The 14,456-nt window shown below is 40.3% G+C and overlaps 1 protein-coding gene across 2 annotated transcripts; it reads right to left on the bottom strand.

Moving 5' to 3' along the window:
- Positions 1-1,856: 1,856 nt before the first annotated feature.
- Positions 1,857-14,456, bottom strand: camk1gb (calcium/calmodulin-dependent protein kinase IGb). Of its 2 annotated transcripts, none has more exons than XM_084365642.1 (13): positions 14,239-14,456; positions 11,184-11,295; positions 6,881-7,006; positions 6,684-6,758; positions 6,443-6,581; positions 5,448-5,571; positions 5,212-5,287; positions 4,836-4,948; positions 4,670-4,748; positions 4,200-4,287; positions 3,179-3,528; positions 2,986-3,085; positions 1,857-2,851 (listed from the first exon to the last, which is right to left on the bottom strand). In XM_084365642.1, the coding sequence occupies exons 1-12, from the start codon at positions 14,396-14,398 to the stop codon at positions 3,028-3,030; spliced, it is 1,500 nt and encodes a 499-aa protein (XP_084221768.1). In that variant the 5' UTR covers positions 14,399-14,456; the 3' UTR covers positions 1,857-2,851; positions 2,986-3,027. The 2 variants fall into 2 exon arrangements, with proteins under 2 accessions (XP_084221768.1, XP_084221769.1); XM_084365643.1 differs by lacking the exon at positions 14,239-14,456 and adding an exon at positions 13,730-13,909.

Genomic DNA, 14,456 nt, shown 5'->3' with positions numbered 1-14,456 from the left:
GTTAGTTTTGGACAAACTGAGATTTTCTACAGGCACTTATGGTTGCCAGATAATGCATCTGAATAACTCTGATGATACCCAGACTTTTCATCTAGGGCCATCATTCTGTCAAAATGATGTCCAATACTTTATGGACGAACTACGTTGTGTTTACTGCTAATTAGCAAATGCTAGCATGCTAACACGCTAAACTTACAAGGTGAACGTGGTGAACAGCTCCTTACATCAACATGTCAGCAATATCGCTGTGAGCATGTTAGCATGGGAACGTAAACATAAAGGAAAACTTCACCCAAAAATTTAAATTCAGTCATTATCTACTGGCCCCCGTTCCGATACAAGTCGAGTGAAGTTTCATAGTCCACAAAACATTTCAGGAGCTTCACAGCAAAACAAACGCTGCAACATTCTCCTAAGCAATTGAAGTCTATGGGGACTTGCGTTAAAACGTAAATAAACAACCAAAAAAAGTAACATATAATTTCATACAGCTCGGGTACTATACCCTCTATGGTATCCAGCTCGTGCAGCCACTTCAGACGGGGTGTGCGCTAATGCTTTTAGCGTAGCAGCTACAGTGAAGGTTTCGTCTTTAAAAAGGGTGTATGTAAAATCTTTTCATATGAATTTGGGATTTCTGTAATTTCCCAGACTTAGATTATAGTGGATGAGCTGTTTTGTGTTTTTTTTAGGGCACTCTTTTAGAATTTAAAACAAGTCCCCATCTGCTTCACTTGTCTAGGAGAATGCTGCGAGCTCCAGAAGTGCCGACTGAAATTTAACCCGACTTTCTATCAACATAGGGATGAGTAGATAATGACAGAATTTTCATATTTGTGGGAACTTTTCCTTTAACAGCATTGTTTTTAGCAACTGATAGCCAAAAGAGTAAAGGACCACAAAGGTTCAAGACCACCCTTAAAGAAACACTTACTGTATAAATGTGAACATCATGCACGTATTCAGGTCTTTTTCTACTAAATGTTTGTCACGTAGGCAACATGCTCTATTACAAAATACCCCTAATTGCAAAATATGAAAGAACAAAGTTTGCCAAGTACACAATTTCAAAACGCAAGAAAACCACTGTTTTGGTGGATTATTGGTCAACATCTGAACTTTTGCTCGGCAGTGATTAAATGTGGTAAAATCAGGGAACAACCTTTCCCCCCCTTTTTTGGAGTTTCCACAAACTTTGCTGGAAACGTGAGTATAATCACACTGTCAATAATGTTCCTCTCTGAGCGGCTCTGTTCGCATTCAGGGGCATTTATGTTTGCCACTGCTGGGAAAAGGTTGAGACTGTTTGGAGACCTTTGCCCCACATTTCTGCCTTCATCTGCCTGAATGGACAGTCTGTCTCCACACTGAGACTTCACCGTGTTGTGGCTGTGGAAGGGGATGAGGAGGGTTTATGGTGTGTGTAGATGTGAAAAGTCTTTCAACAGGAGCTCAGGGGAGAAAAGAGGACGTATTCACTGGGTTTATATGTAATGTTGAGGAAAATGAAGTGTAAAAATCTAAAGGAATGTATATGTTTTGATTACTACCTTATTCTTTCCGACTTGATTATTATTCATCAATTAGTCTGTATAGTTTTAGTTTCTTTGTGTGAATGTACAGCTTCCATGATACAAGCTTGTACTGCATTATGACAATCATTCTCAGTACATACTGCAGCTCAATAGCTGTATATTTGATTTGAAAAGCACTTGGAGGCAATAGCTTGGCAAAATTTGGTCACTCATCCACTATTATTTATGTATCACTTTTATATTCTTCACTGGTTGGTGTGTAGTTTTTTTTAACCGAGAAGAAAGAGAGAAAATAAAGACAAATAAACATGGCAGCAAAACTAATGTAGATTCTGTACAGGCTTTATTTGTGAGCACATAGCGATCCCATCATAAAACACAGAGTAGATCAATATCTGTTGAATACATCAATAACGAAGCCACGTTCAGCTGGAGAGACAAAAAGCAGACTGAACCACAGGCAGTAAAATAAATAACATCTTACATTCTAGCAGTTCGACGGCCTGTGAGAGCTGTGAGTTGGCAGGTTATGGACATACTTGTGGCATTTACACTGTTAATGATTTGTCAGTTTGAACATATAGTACATTTTGTGTGTGTGTATAGCTCTTTTTATCATTACTTTTTCTTTTTTTTATTAAAAAATGAAGCAAAATACTTTAGAAAAATAAAATAGGACATCAAACAAATAAAAATAAGAGACAATTTTACCAGAGCAGATTATACAATATGGCTTATTTAAAGCAGTAAGCATGCATTTTTTCCCCCCATACATTTTATTGCACTAAAGGATAATATTTTACACATAATAATCTCTCTTATTGCATTGCGTGTATTTTTATTTGTGCAACATGTAACAGCAAGCCTAATCAACCTGGACACTAAGTGCTCGGAATAAACTCTTCCTGGAGTTTTGATATAAAGCCTTCGTGACCTCAGAGGTCGACGAGCTGGACGTTGGAGCGGAGCCCGGCAGCAGGTGAGCCCGTCACATCCCCCTCTAAGAGACAATCCTTTGAATACTGTCCAAACGGTCCTGTTTACCTGAAGTCTACCCTGTGATTCTGACTTAAAGTGAGTCTTGTTCGTCCGAGTGTGTGCGTGTTTGTGTGTGTGTGTGTGTGTGTGTGTGTGCTCCTGCGTGGGTGTCGGGAAACTTCATAGGCACTCTTTCCAAAATAAAATGTCCCACTCAACTGCGAGGCCCTCTCAGACCGGTTCGGTCCTTCAGAGGATCAACGTCTTCTCATTCTCAGCATCGGGGGGACCCGCTGACACAAATCGGCCGTTTGCTGAGTGATCACAGCAACACTGACCTGCAGAGGTACAGAAACACACGTTTAGGACGAGGCACACACACACGATTGTTTAATCAATGTGAAGTTGAAATACTTTCACTTGTGCTACAGTGTATTTGATTATAATATGCGAAGGCTTTACTTGAACCTACCAAGTAAAATGTGTTTTTTTCCATGTAAACTTCATGCAGCCTTCACATGACTGAGCAAACTCCAGTCTGCACAGGTTTGTTGTTGCGGTTTTTACCATACCTGAAAGCAAAAGAGAAAAGCATCATCATGCGTCAGTCCTGCTGTGATAACAGAAACTCAGAATTAAAAACATCAGATGTAGTTTGTACGAACCCGTTCAGGTTGGCGGGCTCTGAGTGGTAGACATTCTTGCCCTGCTCAGCTATAGTGGGCGCGTGGTGTGCGGCGCACTGACTCTGGGTGGCCTTCAGCGGGTGGTACTGGCTCTTTGGTTCAATGTGGCTCATGGGCAGGGACATGTGATTTGACCCGTTTACTTTCCCATTGGCCTCCGTTGCCTTGGGGTCAAGTCTGTCTGGATCAAGACGTTTGTGGTTGGTTTTTGGGGAGGACACGTCGACCACCTTGATGTCTGGGATGCTGCCCTGCCTCAGGACCAGCTCTGAGTGGGCCAGCTGCAGCTTCTTCATGTGATTGATGGCGACAGCAGCGTTAATAGCTTGCTGTGAAGTAAACACAGACAGGAGGGTCAAAAAAAGATCGGAGAGCCAAATGGACTATACATAGTGTGACTTTAACTGCTAATCAATGATGATGTCTGGAAGAAATCGCAAAAATAAATGTTGGCATTGTACATTTCTGCAAACCAAGGATCTGTTTACATTAAAATTCTTTACATTTCAACTTTTGGTTAGGCTTAGGCTTAAAAAACACTTTTGTTGCCTCAAACACTGCTGGAAAATGTCCTGATGTCAAATTAAAAATACCTGGTTTTGATGCCACAAAGACAGCTCATATACACATAATTTGACCGCACTGTGATATGTATGAAAGACACTAATTTAATGTCATAATCTGTTTGCAAAAACCTACAATGCCAACATTTCATTCTGGCGACTGGGCTATGCTACACCAAGTCTATAAAGTAGGTTGTCCAAACAAGAGGCTCATGTTTTAGAGTCATTTTTATTATTGCTAAACACTCAAGTCCACTTTGATTCCCCTGACAGTAAAAGCCCTCCATCAGCCATCAGTGGCCTTGATTACGGAACAGTATCTAATTAAACTGTCCTTAATCAGGAAGGATTTAGGAGGACACCCGATTAATCTACTATAAACAGTGGGCCCTTAATAAGATTACCACAGTGAAGCCAAGAAATCAGTGAGGACCGACCTTCCACTTGGTCTTGGCGAAGTTTTTTTGGATCTGGACGCTGACAGAATAGTAGATGTCCTGGCTCCGCGCCGTCTTTCCGATTATCCTGGAAATCACGCAAGGGAACAGAACGCAGACATTTACTCCAAGGATCAGGTTAATCCTGAACCTGTCTGTGTGACCTAACACAAACAGAGATAAGTCCCTACCTTCTGTACATAACACCTGTTTATTTCATGAATGTAGTATAGTCCCTTGTTCTAGGAAGTTCCTTGCTCATTTGGGATTACAACTGCAGAGTAAAAAGCCCAAAGACTACCATAACAATGAATCAAGAACAGGCTAACTCTGCTCAAGAAATGCAACTATATAACTGGGAATTGTTTGCTTATATCATAAATTGGGTTTAGGGGTGAAAATATGAGACAACTGAACATTTCAAGAGTTTATTCTAATGTTATGATACGAGGCTGATGACTGACACTCACCAGGGATGTCTGAGCGCGAGGTCGGTGGTGTACCGCATGCTGGGATTCTTCTGCATCATGTTACGGATGAAATCTTTAGCTGCAAATGAAACACACGTCACACACATTTAGGGCAAGGAATAAAGCTGCTGTTCAACATGTCTGCGCTGGTGCTCAGTGTAATTACCAGATTCAGAAATGTCATCCCAGAAGGGCGAGTCGAACTCGTACTGCGCCTTCATGATCTTGGAGAACAGTCTCGACTCACTTTCTTCGTAAAAAGGGGGATATCCACAGAGTCTGCAACATAAGCATGCGTCATTGCAATGTGTGTAGGTGAGCAGTACGTGTAGCAGATGCTCACTAGGTGGTGCTATGGCTCAGTCACTGCATTATTTAGCCTGTATGCAGGTAACTGTGTCATGCTAAACACACACATGACCGGCAGTGGCTTTTAAATCTGAAAATCCTGCCACTTAATAAAGGAAGACCTGAAGCTAGTCTCTGGTTAAACACGTCTCTTATGTGAGCGCACATAAAGTTCACCGTGTCTTTATACTTACAAGATGTAGGTGATGACTCCAATAGACCAGCAGTCCACTGCTTTGCTGTAGGGCTTCTGTGCCAAAACTTCAGGAGCTGAAAGTGAGGGAAAAGAATATGACAATATGACAATATGTTATTAATATATAACATTGTCTGTCTTTGTGTCACACCCCTGTGTGTGTCTCTGACCCATTTCAGCCCCCGGCTCCGTAAGTGTCCATTAATCATTCATCAGTCAGACATCTTTCCTCACCTACATATCCCGGGGTGCCACAAGCTGTCGACATGATGTCGTTTTCTATCATCTTGGAGAGACCGAAATCGCTGATCATGATCTTGGAGTCCTCCTCCTGGCTGTAGTACAGGATGTTCTCCGGCTGCACAGGGACAAAGACAAGAGAGCTGCTCACACATTGATGTCCCCAGTGAAGAGTCTCTCAAAGTGTTACTTCCCCTGTGGTGGAGTAACTTCTTTAATATCTACTCCAACTACTCCAATCCAAGTACAATAATAATTCATAAAATGTGAGTACACAAGGTACTTTAAATTTACTTGGACAATTATAATAATTGTATAATTAATTAAACTTTAGTTTATAGTTATTTAACTGTTTACAAAGCTTTATAAATCATTTATTAGGCAATTGTTTATTGTAAAGTCTCAAATGATGTTTATAATACTTTATAAATGGTTAATTAATACTGTGTAGCTCATCTATAAACATCCATAAACTGATGTTTATAAACCTTAAAACATTTAATAGTTTGTTAACAGTGAAAAAAATATTAACTAAAGTTTAATTACCTATAAATGTGTCATTTATTAATGATTGTTGGTATAAATTGTTACCAAAATGTCTAATAGTTTGACATCTCTGAACTCTTGCGAGAATTAGACGAGATGAACAACACAACTCAACGACAACTGTCTGTACGGTAAATATAAACATGTTTTTCTAAATTATTATATTTGCCATATTTTGAGTATTAAGAAAACACTTTCAAACATTATTTAACAACTGGACAGGATTATCAGGCAAAGATGATTTGTCGGTGGTCAGACGACTCCATAAATTGTTGGTAATTTAAATTCTGAGAATGGACAGGCTTTTAAAAAAATGTATTTAGTATATTATTCTAACAAAGCAGCAGCATAATGTATCAGATAAACAAAAAGTAATCAAATGTAATGTGAGAGAGAAAAAGCAAACATGAATGCATGTTTGTGTCATATTATCTGATCCATACCTTGAGGTCACGATGCACGATGCCGTTCTGGTGCAGGTAGCTGACGGCCTGCAGCACCTGCTGGATCACGCTGCTGGCATCCTTCTCTGAGTACACCCCCCGGTCCAGAATACGGTCGAAGAGCTCACCGCCGGCGACACTGGTCAGAACAAACCACAAACCATGAAAATTTGATCTTAAATCTCATTTTAATTCGCTAACATGCTCATTTAAATGATTAGATGAAGACTGAAAAACTCACAGCTGCATGACAAGATAGTAATGGGACCGACTCTCATAGAAATCCTCCATCCCGACGACGTTATCGTGTTGGATTCTGGTGAAATAACAAGGTGTTTTAATGATGACATATACCCTCAACACAAACAGGAAGCTGATCAGTGTGATGCCTTCCCACACAAATATAAAAATGAAAGCTGACGGCTGATAAAAATTCACCTTCTCAACACAGCGATCTCGTTCTCCAGATTGAGGTCTCTCTTCTGCTTCTTCTTCACGCACTTCATGGCGAACAATTTTCCCGTCTTCTTCTCCTTCACCATGAACACCTCTGAGAACGCCCCCCTGTTCATTAACGCACAGACACAACGAGTTAATAATGATGGGGTCAGTGCTTTGAAACATCACGCTGACAGAGATAAAAAGTCTCCTCCAGTCAGAGGAAATGAGGCTTCCCTTCTTATTAGACTCGGGGAACTGTTAATAAAATATGGGGATCTGAACAGCACTGAGTTTTGGCCTCTTGCTGGGTCTAATTTGAGTTTTGTTTGCTTCCATTTCTCTATTTTGTTCACATGTGATCATTTATCTGCAGGGCTTTCAATACATGAAAGTTTTTTGGGCTGTTGGTTGGACAAAAGGTGCCATGTAAAGAAACTGTGATGAGCATTTTTCACATTTTTTTTCCATTTAATATCATTATCTGTTAGAGCCCCCTCATGGATCATTGCTCACTTCTGTTTTACAATCTTCTTATATCTGTAAAACTCAAAAACTTCATACATTCTGATGTATATATACTGTATATACATGCTGATTATCTCATGTGGCCTGTGTGTCATGTAATCTGTATTTCTATTTGGGCTATATCATTAATAAAACTGACTTGGCTTGAGTTGATTAATTTTGAAAACTGGATGAATCAATTAATGAAAACAATCTTTAGTTGCAGCTCTAATTTAATCCACTCTTTTGAAAAATGTCCCAGGTTTTGTAACTGTGCAGTTACACTGGACTTAATTGTTTCATCATGTTACTTCAGTTTGCCTGTGATCGAAACAGATTCAATTTCTTGGAGCGTACCAGAACTAAAATAAATACACTGCAGAAATAACGTTATCAAGGGGTTCAATTAAGATCCGCCAAAGATCTCCGTGGCTTAACAATTCACATGTCAGGGGGCTTATTATTCAGCTCTGTGCTGCTCTGTCTCCATGCTATCTTCGGTGCTGTCTGGGAATAGTTGTTCTACCTGGTGGATTAGGCCCTTTATCCCTGACGCAATGGAAACAGGTGGTGGCGGCGGCCTGAGAGCTCGCGGCGCATAGGTCAGAAACTGAGCATGTGCAGCAGGGAACAACAAGCCTCTAGATACAGTACAGTCCAGGTCAGGTCACAGACAGGTGTCAAGGGCGGTAGGCAGACATGGGACATCACAGCCCTGGCCTTTGTCTGGAAAGTGATGACACTGACCCCTGAAGGAATGCACCCTAATCCACGCCTGCTGCAGAATCTGACTACCTTTAACAGCACAATGTGAATCATTTAAGTCTTATTTCCCATTTTTCAAGTGCATTGTTTCACACATAGAAACCTCACACACTCATGCACACATCCTAACGCAGGCTCACAGGGGGGCTGACAGGTACAAGCTGCCCCCGCAGCATCATCGCAACACTTCACATCCTATTACTCCGCTGATTTCTCCTTGGTTACCAGAGCTCGCTTCCTTCCTCTCCTTCATCTCCTCGAAGCTTATTGTGACTCTCAAGAGAAATCATCCATCAGGCCTCGCGCATAGAACGCCAGACAAAAAGACGGAGGGCAATCAGAGATCGCTGATGCACCGACTTGAGTGTGCAAATTTGATTGAAGCTTGAAAATCAAAAAATGTAGTATGAATTTTTCTGTGTGCTTTTTGAGTCAACCTGTGAGTTACTGTACATTCAGACACTGATGAGACCGCGACCTGATTATACCATGAAAACTGCAGGATGTTGTTTACACTACATGTTGATGAGGCCCAATGGAGCAGGCTGTGTTTGGTTTTCCTACGTAATCGCCCGTCCCCTCTGGATTCTCCTCCATTTTATTGTGATGGAAACAGGAACAGATGAAAACTAAACCGTCCACCTGAGAACGGGCAAAACAGCTCAGGGGGTTCGCTCTGTTGACACCTTCAACAGAAATTCAGCAGTCGGGCAGAATCACTCAGCGGCTCAGACGGCGACAGCATCATTCTTCAATCACAAGTTCTTCTACATGTCTTCACTTACGTCTCCATAAAAAAGTGTTTGTGGAAATTAAAGTCATTGCTGCAAACTCATTGGAGCTACTAATAGATCGTATCCTGTGCTCAGTCCGATCACCTCTGATGTGTTCATCTCAAACCCCTCAGCGGCCTCCTCAGCCCTCAGCACAGATCCGCTCTGTTTTCCAGCAACATGCTGACGTCTGTCTGAAAGCCTCGCACCTTTATTTACCGTCAGCCTTTCATCTTCCGCTCTCCAGCATCTCATTAAATACTCTAGGGCGCTGGAGGTACTGCTGATTATTAATGCTGACCTCTCAGAAAGTAGGCCAACACAAGAGGCTGTTGACCGAGTGTGTGTGTGCGAACAGTGTAGAGAAACATCCGGCAAAACATTGTCTTCATGGTTATGTAAAATGACTGCAGGTAAGCATTAGGATTCATTTAAAAATGTCTGTTAACTGGTATTTCATCATCATATCTCCTTGCTTTTAGGGCAGCAACTAACGATTACCATCATTATTTATTAATCAATTTGATATTTTATTTATTTTCTTTAACTTATTGTGTTGTCGATGAAATATCTCTCGAGGTTTTTTTTTCCAAGAATACCCAAATGCAAGACTACAGACAGGTTTATAGCAGAAACAAAAGGCGAGTTTTGATGATAAGCTGAATACAAAAACTTGCAAGTGACAAAAACTAAGAAAACAGGCCTAAGGAAATCCAAGAAAAGGCAAAAAACAGACTAAACTAAACTAAGCAAAATAAGGGCAATTACAACAGAGGGAAAGAGACAGAAGGCAGGAAACAAGGCATGACACATGAGGGTGAAACTTACAAAATAAAACAGGAAATGACTGAGCGAAAAAACACCAAACCATGATGAAATCAGAAAATAGAGAGAAACACCCATCACAATTTCCTGAAGCCAAAAGTTATGTTCTCAAATATCTTGTTATGTGTGACCATCAGTCAAAACGCCAAAGATATTCAATGTATTATCACATTACACAAAGAGAAGGAGCAAATCTTTATTTGCTCTTTAAATTGGTATTTTTGCTTTAAAAATGTCATTATTGATTGATTTCCTTCTGTTAACCAACTAATCGATTCATCGACCAAACCGTTGCAGCTGCATCTTTAAACTTTTATTTTCCCTCTATTTTATTTTGAATCACAATTCGACGAGACTTTAGCGAAAATAATGAAACCGTCGTTTATGTTGTGCTTTGTTTCTGAATGAATAGCTAAGCTGGCCTCGCAGCCAGACGCCATCAGGACAGTCAGACTAACTGTCTGACAGCCAGAGCGTCTTGTTGACTAAGACCTGAGGAAAGTAGGCCTCCTCATGTCAATCCAATCAAACCGGTAATCTGTCCTCCGACTCAAACAGCATGTCGAGGGTCTGTAATCACGCCACGGCCACGGCAAGTCCAGACCAAAGTTTTACTGCAGTGGCAGCCCTCGGTTTGCACTTAAAAAGTAATACAGGAAGAAATTCTGACGGTGGATACAAAAATTAAAGTTAAACTTAGGATGTCTTGAGTGAATCTGGATCTCTTCCCTGTAGATGGTCCTGAAGTTCTTATCCTAATTTAGAGTCTAAGAATAGACGGTGATGTACGCTGCACAGATTATAAAGTCCCTTCATACAAATTTGTGATACTTTATAATAAAATTGACTTGACGGTACTTAACTCAATATGTTGTGTTTTACAGAATCAATAGAAAGTGTTCAGTCTATTCATTATTTATAGACTGTAGTTTTGATCTTTTTAGAACTGAATGGGCCGCAAATCATGGTGGTTATATATTCATTTAGTCATTCATTTATTGAAGCATTTTGTTATAAAATTATGTATTTATTTAGGCATTTAATTCTACCATTAGTTGTGGACTACCCACATGTAATCAGTGAAATGTGACAAAATACATGAACTTTTTTAAATGAAAGCCTGAAACTTTAGATTTGATATTTTCTAAGAACGTGTCCTCAAAACCAGACAGATTTAAATCTAAATATATGAACATCCCACCGGTGTTTTTGTCTTGACATACTAGTGCTCAAAAAAAGTCTTCTAGCCTCAAGTGTTTTGTTTTTTTGAAGACATGTCCCTTAATTATCGAGACAAGGCAAGTGACATTTACTTGAATCAAGTCAAATGATCTTCCTCTGAAAGTAATCAAGACTTTGAATCTAAATATCAGACTTAGTTGGAACTTCAGTTTTCTCAGTGTGCTATCTTAAAATGAGTGAGATGTACTTACGATCCGAGCTCCTCCATGAAGTCAAAAACCTCGTGGATGTTCTCCGTGTTTTTCTTCCACACGTAGTCGGCTTCGTGACGGCCCATGTCTGCAGACGCTTCGGCTGGACTTTCTTTTGGAATCAAGGAGGAAGAAAAGACTTCAGAAGAGGTGGCAACACAACCAAAGTTCCACAATGCCTTGCAATAATCCAGGTTTAATTATCCAGACTCCCACATCATCATAATCATAATGTGGGATTAATGAGGAGACATGAGAAGGCAGGTGTGAAGGTTGGAGTGTCTGCCGCGCTGCTCAGACTGTCTGCAGGAGGACGAGCGGATGACACGGCGGGCATGAGTCTTTGTCTGGCAGACATAAGGTTAGCGCACTAATCTGTGCTGGAAGTAGCACACAGGGAGGTATAGAGCGGTCAGATGACTCTGCACTGTGTGATTACTGCTGAGCAATAATCATCTGACACACAGCAAGAAAAGTAAGAGGAATCTTTTGCCTTGATTTTTATCTGCATTAGTCAGAAAACATGCACTGGAAAATAAAATAATTATCAAAGCTGTAACCTAATTATCACAATTATTTCATTAGTGGTGGAAAATGACTAAATACACTCAAGTGCTGCACTCAAGTACAACTTTGAGGTACTTGTACTTTAATGAGTAGTCCGGTTTACTTAATACTTTTAGTTCACTACAGTTCAGGGTAACACTTTATAATGACTATTATTAATAAAAATGTCAATGAAATACTGCTAATAAAAAACTGTTTATTGTACGTTGCAACTGATGTTTATAACATCATTGGGATAAATAAGGTTATAAAGTTGCAACTGACGTTCATAAACCTTCACACATGTTGAATTAACTATACATTTGTCATTTATTATTTAATGATTGTTACCCAGTTCAGAGGCTACTATTGAACTTTTTACTCCCACTGCATTTATATGGCAACTGTAGTTACTGATTACTTTGCAGATTTAGTTTCATAACATAAAATATAATCGACAAAAATCAATTATGATGTAATACTTTAGATCATGACTAAACTTTGTAGATTCCCACAGGGAAAATTCACAAAGCTGCCCAGCAGGTAAAGTATATAATGTGATCTAACCACCTTTACCAGCCTCAACATTACAATAATAAATGTGTTAATGCATCAACAATTATAATCCAGTTAAATAACATCCTGCATGATGGGTTCTTCTACTTTTGCACTTTTATACTCAAGTAAAAATTGAAACGCGTGACTTTTACTTGTAACATCCACTTCTGCTACTTTTGCTCCTCCGACATCTGAGCAACTTTTTCCACCATTCATGTCTATGAGGATTAGAAAGCCGTGAGAAAAGACGTCATCCAATGAATGTGGTGGAACCGAGGAGGATTAGGAACACTTTAAATGAGCAGGTCACCCAGTTTGTTTTCCTGCCCTCTTTCCTCTTATATAAGGGATTAACTGTTGATCTTGTCCTCAGGTTGTCACAGGTAAAAATACCAGAGAACAGCCTCGATTAGTAACACGGCATGCAGAGTAACTGCTAGAAACAAACTTGAACAGTAACACTTTATAAAAAACATCATTAGGAAAAGGTAAATATGTAGTTAATGTGTAGTTAATTAATAGTTTTGTCACTGTTGTCAAACCATTTATTTATCCATTGTAAAGGTTAATAAACATCGGTTATAACTTTATAATGTCCATCTAAATAAATGTTTTTAGATGAACACAGTATTTTTACAAAGTTTTATAACCATCAGTTGCAACTGTACAATAAAAAAGCCAAATAAATGGTTTATAAACAACAGAACGACAGATGAGGAAGAACCTGCATGAGCTTTTGAATCAATCCCACTTTCACGTCCACTGCAGTGCAAATCCACATGAACTCAAATGTCGCAGCACAATACACTACACCCCACACTTAGTTAGGGGTATTGGGATATGGATGCATATGTGCATGTGCATTAATTAATCCAATCCAAATGTATTTATAGAGCACATTTAAAATGACAACAGTCAGCCAAAGTGCTGAACAGGCAGGAACAGCAACAGAACAACACATTATGAATTAAAAAATCCAGTCAGTGTCTCCCTGACTTTTCTTGCATGGACATGCAATAAAACACAAACCACAAAATAAAAATTCAGATAAATCAAAGAATAAACAATCATGTGAAACACTAAAATATCCCAATGTCCCCAACTACATTTCAGTAGTGTCCATTTAAGACTTTTAACACTAATGCATCTCTGACAGTGTTTTCACAGCTTCCCCACACTGATCTCTGCGGCTCTTGCACCTTTAATTCCCACATTTGTTCACTCAGGCTTCCCCCTGCACTCAGCATGCCTCGCACAGCTGCATTGTGTTGTTATTGTGCAGAGCAGCTCGGGATGCTGGCGACTCTGCAGAAGAGCATTGGTGCACAACAACATTAACAACAACAACAACAACAGATCCGCAGAATTTTTGTCCAAGCGCTGCAAAACTCATTTGCACAGCCCAAAACCTGCAGCAGTGATCCACATTTCAGCACACTTACTTTACAACAGATCAGCCCCTCACTCTTCTCCCCCTAACTGTAGCTTTACAGTCCAGGCACGCGTTTCGCTGCTGTGACGCAAAACAGCCGTCAATGAATTCGTAATTACAGCTGAGAGAAAGCAAACAGCCGGGCTGATCTGATGGTAAGTGACGGCGGAGGCTCTGCTCTCACACGAGCAGCAAGTTGCTCTGCGGCATCCACAGACTGATCACTCTGCGGCAAAAAAAAAAAAAAAAAAGGCGACTGATCTGACATTCAGATCAAGCATGAAGCACACAGCATCTCTTATATCTGAGCAGTGACGCTGATGAATACAATCAACTCATAAACATGACTCGTGTGTTAACGCAGAAACACTCCAAACTACCCAAATTACGCACAGAATGCACAATGCCTCGAGTTTTGCCTGCAAACAAAACAACTAACAAATGAAACAACAGAGGTTTGAGTCATCCGAGATCCGAGCAGGATTGAACTCACTTGACAAAGAAGAGGTTCACACTTACCGAGACACTGTGCGCTGCAGGAGCTCTGCTCTGACTCTCCTGCGCTGAGGTCTGGACAGATTACTTTGTCTGGGACCTTACAAGTACCTGTTGTCAAGTCGGAGATTACATCCATGGAGAGAGCCGAGGGGGAGGAGCTGGCAGGCTCACAGGTGCTCATTCAAGACTGACGCACTGACTCCAGATCAGGCAGCTGCTGCAGCATCACTCATGTTTAC

This window comes from Pagrus pagrus (genome assembly GCF_965226575.1).
Source record: "Pagrus pagrus genome assembly, chromosome: 11".
In the NCBI taxonomy this organism is placed as follows: domain Eukaryota; kingdom Metazoa; phylum Chordata; class Actinopteri; order Spariformes; family Sparidae; genus Pagrus; species Pagrus pagrus.
The sequence above is the reverse complement of the archived record's forward strand: the minus strand, read 5'-3'. Positions and strand labels throughout refer to the sequence as shown.